We start from the raw sequence: 6,000 nt of genomic DNA on the forward strand, positions 1-6,000 counted from the left end.
GGCTGACCCTCGTGTTACTCTGTGTACGAGTCCTGATGTTAACAAACTGATGAAGTAGAGGAGAGGAACAACCACTGATGATTATGTTTCTGTCAAATGCCACAATGATGAAATCTCAGTGGTTTATTGTCCTAATGTTTGTTTGTAAAGGGACTTTAAGTGTTGAATCTCTATGGTGTGACAAGGTTCTAATACAATAGTGAAATTTCTATCTCTAAGTTTTTGATAGAGTTCTGTGACTCATTTGCAGTTGTAATCAAACATAAAACATGAATGTTTCATTTTCCTCTTAAACTACAACCAGAAGTAGTTTTTTCTTTTCTTTTAAAGCAGCTTCTTTCTTCTCTAGAGAGGTTTGGGAGCTGAATCCTCCAGAAGTGGCAAACTCCATTCTGCAGTACGCTGCATGGGGAGTTCAAGGCCAGCAGCTGGTGAGAACACCCCCCAAACTTTTCACACCCTCACATGACACCCGTTGGCACTGAAGCGGCGCCTCAGAGCAGCGGATGTTTCTGTGCTGTTAAAGATCTGTGACAGGAACGCAGGAGCTGTGGAACGCTGAGCATTCAGCCGTCAGCTTTTTAAAAATATCCTAAAACTCATTTTTACTTACTTTTAATTTAATTTTGTTTTGCTTTTTATTCATGTTATTGTTGTTCTGTTATACTTTGCTGTGTATGTGTCTATCTCAGTTTATCTCTTGAATTCTTTTCATTGCTGTTAAAATGTTTCGAGTTTCATTTGATTTGTATTGACTTGTCCGGTTAATGCAGTGATGATACGTTCCAGGTCAGTGTACTTTCGGGCTGTGCATCTGTGCAACTCTATCAGGCTGAAGCTTGCAGTCATGTTTGCTTTCTTTCCACAGATCTATATATTTGAAAACAACATCTACTACCAATCTGATGTGGAGAGTAACTCACTGAGACTGACATCGTCTGGAAAAGAAGGAGCTATTTTTAATGGGATCACCGACTGGCTTTATGAAGGTAATTACAAGCCTGAGTCAGGATTCAGTGTGTCAAAGTCAAGGCCCGGGGGCCGGATCCGGCCCTCCGGGTAATTCTATCCAGCCCTCCAGATCATTTTATTTTATTGTTATTAATGAACCGATGTCATCTTGCGCTCATTTTTTACTTGAATAATTTTGACAAAATATATTTTTATGGAGGGCTGCACGGTGGCGCAGTGGTTAGCGCTCTCGCCTCACAGCGAGAAGGCCCCGGTTCGAATCCCGGCTGGGACCTTTCTGTGTGGAGTTTGCATGTTCTCCCCGTGCATGCGTGGGTTTTCACCGGGGACTCCGGCTTCCTCCCACCGTCCAAAAACATGCTTCATAGGTTAATTGGTGACTCTAAATTGCCCCTAGGTGTGAATGTGAGAGTGAATGTGTGTGATTGAGGCCCTGAGACAGACTGGCGTCCTGTCCAGGGTGTACCCCGCCTTCGCCCATCAGTAGCCGGGATAGGCTCCGGCACCCCCGCGACCCCGAAAGGGAAGAAGCGGTCAAGAAAATGGATGGAAATGGATATTTTTATGGAGAGTAAAATATTGAAAGTTATTTAAGGTTTAAGTTGATTTATTCTGGAATAATATTCCTGACTGTTTTCATTCATGTTAAAAAGTTACAATTTGGAAGTTTTAAAAATTGGCATTCTGCTAGCTACATGCTAGCTTTTTGGCTAACCTAAGTTTTTTTTTTTTTTTTTTTAGGCTAATTTGGAGTTTAGCTAATATTTTAGCTGGCTATCAGCTTTAGCGTTTTCAGCTATCAATTTCAGCATCTTCAGCAGTCAAATTCAGCTTACAGAACTCACACTAGCATTATGGCAGGTAATGCTATATGTGTAGTTCATAAATATAATAAAAAGTTACAATTTTAAAATTTTGAAATGAATTTTTAGTGTGTTCATTAAATGCTTATCCTGTCCGGCCCGCGACCTAAGGTGTGTTATTAATTTGGCTCCCTGTGCGATTGAGTTTGACACCCCTGCTTTAGATCCTGGTTTTTGAGCAGGTCAGGTTGAGGATCTTTACTGCCTTTCATGGTTTAAAATCCTGGAAATGTGCAAATTTTTTATGCCACATCATAAATCATCATAAGTCTATTTAGAGCACACCCCTTCTTTTATCAGAATTAACCCATGAATAGATTTCTCCTGTGAAGAAGCTTTAGCAGTCAAGTAAAAACAGTTCAACTATCAACTTGTAAAATTAGATTATTATTAACTAGTGAAAATAGGCGATAATTCATCCCGTGATAAAATTTGGTGTCTTTAGCTTTAGTATTTTCAGAAATATTAAACATTTTTGACCAGACGTCATTCATATTTCTATTAAAAATTCTCACAAATTAATGATTTTCTTTTGAAATATTTTTTGTAGCATAATTATAATGAGGAATAATTATGACTAGCTCATGTCTATGTAACCATTTATTAGTTTTGGTTGTTTTGGATGACAGGTCTTTTAGTACCACAGTAGTTAATTCTGCTTAACTAGGGCTGCATCAAAGAGAAATAACATGATCAGGTCTTAAGGGGTTAAAACACCTGCAGCTGCAGCGTCTCACTGTCGTCTCTGTCAGCACCACAAATGTATCATTAAAGAATAGATGGATCTACTCTATCTATCTATCTATCTATCTATCTATCTATCTATCTATCTATCAAAAGCCCGATCTTATTTCTGTTAAAATGCCTGAGATGTTTTCTTTTTCTGCTGCAGTCATTTTAAACTCGCTGGTCGCTACACTAACAGGAATAAATCCAGAACTCTGTTGTATTTTTGAGCTTTGATGCTCCTTCTGAGTTCTACTCAAAGAGAAACGGACCAGAATGTTTGAAGATTGTAGAATTCAGACCGAACAGCGGCAATAGAAAGTCTAAAATCACCTCGGTCATCAAGTACGGTAATGTGAGGTACCTGATTGGATAGAATCTAGACCAATCAGCAGGCTGTTTGGGGTGGCACAAACGTAACGCTGAGAGAAAATGTTGAACACAAAATCAAAGAAAGGGCGAAGGCGAGATGAGGCACTACGCATCTGAAAACGTTTGTGCTGCAATTGCAGAAATATTTTATTAAAGACAAAAAAAAGGTTGCAAACTCAAAAATATTTTTTGCAAGGAAAAATAAAAAGTTTGCAAATGCAAAAAAAAAAAAAATGAAAGCAAATATTGCATATTTTTATTTGCAAAGAGGTGTTTTTTTTTAATACTTTACATTTTTTTTGCAACTTAAAAAAATTTGATCTCAAAACTGTGACTTTTGCTTGCAATGTGGTGGCACAAAAATCACTCCATAGTTATGAGCGTTAACCTTACAAACAAAGAGCATCCTAATCAGAAATATCCATGCAGGAATCAGCTCGGGCAGCACATGCTTCGAGAGTCACTGATGATCACTAACGCTTCTGCTGCTCCTGTTCACAGAGGAGGTCCTGCAGTCCCATGTGGCTCACTGGTGGTCTCCTGATGGGGAGAGGCTGGCTTTTTTGGTTCTCAATGACACTCTTGTGCCCAACATGGTTTTGCCGCGCTTCACTGGGACCACGTACCCAAAAGGAAAGGAGTACCCCTATCCAAAGGTAACCATGCAAAACGTTTTTCCAGCTTGGAGTGAAGGTGTCATGAGATTGAGCCAATCTTCCTAAAGTTTCTCATCTTTGTCAGGTTTTTCTTGTTTTATGTGTAACCATTGACTGTAGAGGAGAGATGGACTGGGTGACGTCATCCACAGAAAAATGGTGTTGCTCCAGCTCCAACCAGATTAAGTCAATTCAGTTACCATTTTTCCGTGATACGGACACTGCCATTTGGAAAGAGACATAATCTTTAACCAGTGATCGGTCTGAGTCAGCGTTTCTATGGCAACTGCTGTCGCCAATCAGGACTGAGCTTGTTGGAAGTCCACACTCCTTACACTGAAAGCAGCTCGGGAGAATCTTTCAAACGTTTTGAAGGTTGGAGGTGTGGCCAGCAGTTACCACATGCTTTTATTCAGGCATCTGATTGGTCGGTGTGTTACTTGAATAATTTTGCAATAAAGGAGTAATAACATGAAAAAAGATGGTTATTGTGAACATGTATCGGATCAAGAATGTTTATTCTGATTATTGAATGACTGAGTAACAACTGCCTATTTCTCTATAGAAGTCAATGGGATTTTGGCTTCTTGGAGCCACTTCCTTTTTGGAATGCCAGGGGGAGGAGTCACTCAGTCCAGTTCTTTGATACAATCAGTGTGTGTAACTGAATGCTAGGTTTGACAATATGTAATGCCAAAAAAACCATTTGTGATGCATATTATAATATATCTTATCTGTCTCCTGAGTTCTGAAAGTCCCAACTGAGGTTATCTGAAGATTTTCTATCAAGAATACAGGAAGCACTAAACCGCAAATGTTAAATCCAGTTCCTTCCGAAGCTAAACAACATTACAGTGCAGTTCATTTCAAGCCAACTAGTCTGAAAAATGAGCTGGAGAAAGGATCCCTATACTGAACAGGAAGGCAGGCAACTGAGATGAATGGCCCAAATAGGACCAGACTACAAGGTTACATCTGTGACTACAAGGGTCAGAAATGACAGGAAACCTGACATTATTAAGAAAAGATAAGAGAAAGGTAAGATCAAGGACAGGTGGACAGTTAGGAAGTGAGGGAAAATCCCATCTACAATCCATGATTATCTGAGCAGTAGTGCCACTGGTCACATTTTTAATTCACTGCATTCTTGAGGAATACAGTGAGAGTCACTTTCATGCAGGACTCCTTCATTTACTGGATAAGACTCAGATTTCAAAGGCAGAGGTACCAAGAGGATGTGCCAGAATCCACGAAAAGTTTAGCCAAACTCCCACCGACACGTCAGCTGTCCGACTAGACGGAAACGTGCTCTGGATCACGTGTACTCCGTCATCAAGCATGCAGAACGAAGCAACCTCCTCCCCCACCTGGGTCTCTCTGATCACCTTTACCTGCTTCTTGCCCCAGCTTGCTCACCTCACAGCCGTCTAACAAAACCCACAAAGGAGACCATCACCACTTAGCCTGAAAGTTCCCTAAATCAGGTTTGAGACCGATCTGCTTTCTGTATTGGAAACGTCACTGTTGATAAAACTATTTATCCACACCCCGATCAAAACCTTGGAGGACAAGGCAGGTCCACATGCTCCTGGATGTGCGGGACACAGTCCTCTAAACATGGGGACAAAACCCTCAACAGTGCTGCTCATGCCGGCCTCAGGAGAGGCATCAAAGAGACGCTAAAGACAATGGAGAGCCGTCTCCACAGCAATGACCCCCGACAGGTATGGCAGGGGATCCAGACCTTCAGCAACCACAGAGACTGTGATCCAACAGCAGCAGATTCAGGTGCAGGGCTTGCAGAGGAACTGAACCGTTTTTTTGCATGCTTCAAGTCCCAACACAGCTCCACGCTACACCCTTGCTGCCCATAATGCCCTCCGCGTCTGTTGCATTGAATCCTAGGAAAGCCACTGGCCACTCACGGTGTTCCCGGGAAAGTACCGAAGGCCTGCGCCCCACAACAAGCTCAGATCTTCAGTCATTTTCCACCTGTCTTTAACTCAAGCCAGAATCCCATCATGCCTGAAGACAGCAACCATTCTCCCCATCCCCCAAAACTTCATACTGATTACCTCAGTGACCACCCACCAGTACCACTGACCCCATGATTACCAAATGCCTGGAAAGTCTAGTTCTCCATCATATCAAAGCCCCCCCCCACCTATGAACTTCACAACCATGAAAAAAAAAAACAAGTGTATGCTTTTGCTTTATTCATCTTTAGTTACACTTTGAGAAAGAGTAACTTAATGTTAGTTAACTCTGTGTTGACACTTTTATGGCATGTAAAATTAAATGGTTTTACTTTATGTTAGTTTGATAATTATAGTCATATATATTTTCTACACTTGGACAGCGTCATTCTTCATTTTTTCATCCCCCATATAAGTATAGACAATCAGCTGTAG

General features: G+C 41.1%; 1 protein-coding gene across 3 annotated transcripts in view; it reads left to right on the forward strand.

Moving 5' to 3' along the window:
* LOC112137941 (inactive dipeptidyl peptidase 10) overlaps positions 1 to 6,000 on the forward strand; it is a 146,577-nt gene that overhangs the window by 112,687 nt on the left and 27,890 nt on the right. For all 3 annotated transcript variants that reach the window (XM_024260457.2, XM_024260459.2, XM_024260458.2), the window contains exons 7-9: positions 350 to 431; positions 869 to 989; positions 3,435 to 3,589. In XM_024260457.2, coding sequence (XP_024116225.1) covers positions 350 to 431; positions 869 to 989; positions 3,435 to 3,589 — 358 coding nt within the window. The remainder of the gene's footprint in view (positions 1 to 349; positions 432 to 868; positions 990 to 3,434; positions 3,590 to 6,000) is intronic.

This window comes from Oryzias melastigma, linkage group LG21, assembly GCF_002922805.2.
Source record: "Oryzias melastigma strain HK-1 linkage group LG21, ASM292280v2, whole genome shotgun sequence".
Classification (NCBI taxonomy): domain Eukaryota; kingdom Metazoa; phylum Chordata; class Actinopteri; order Beloniformes; family Adrianichthyidae; genus Oryzias; species Oryzias melastigma.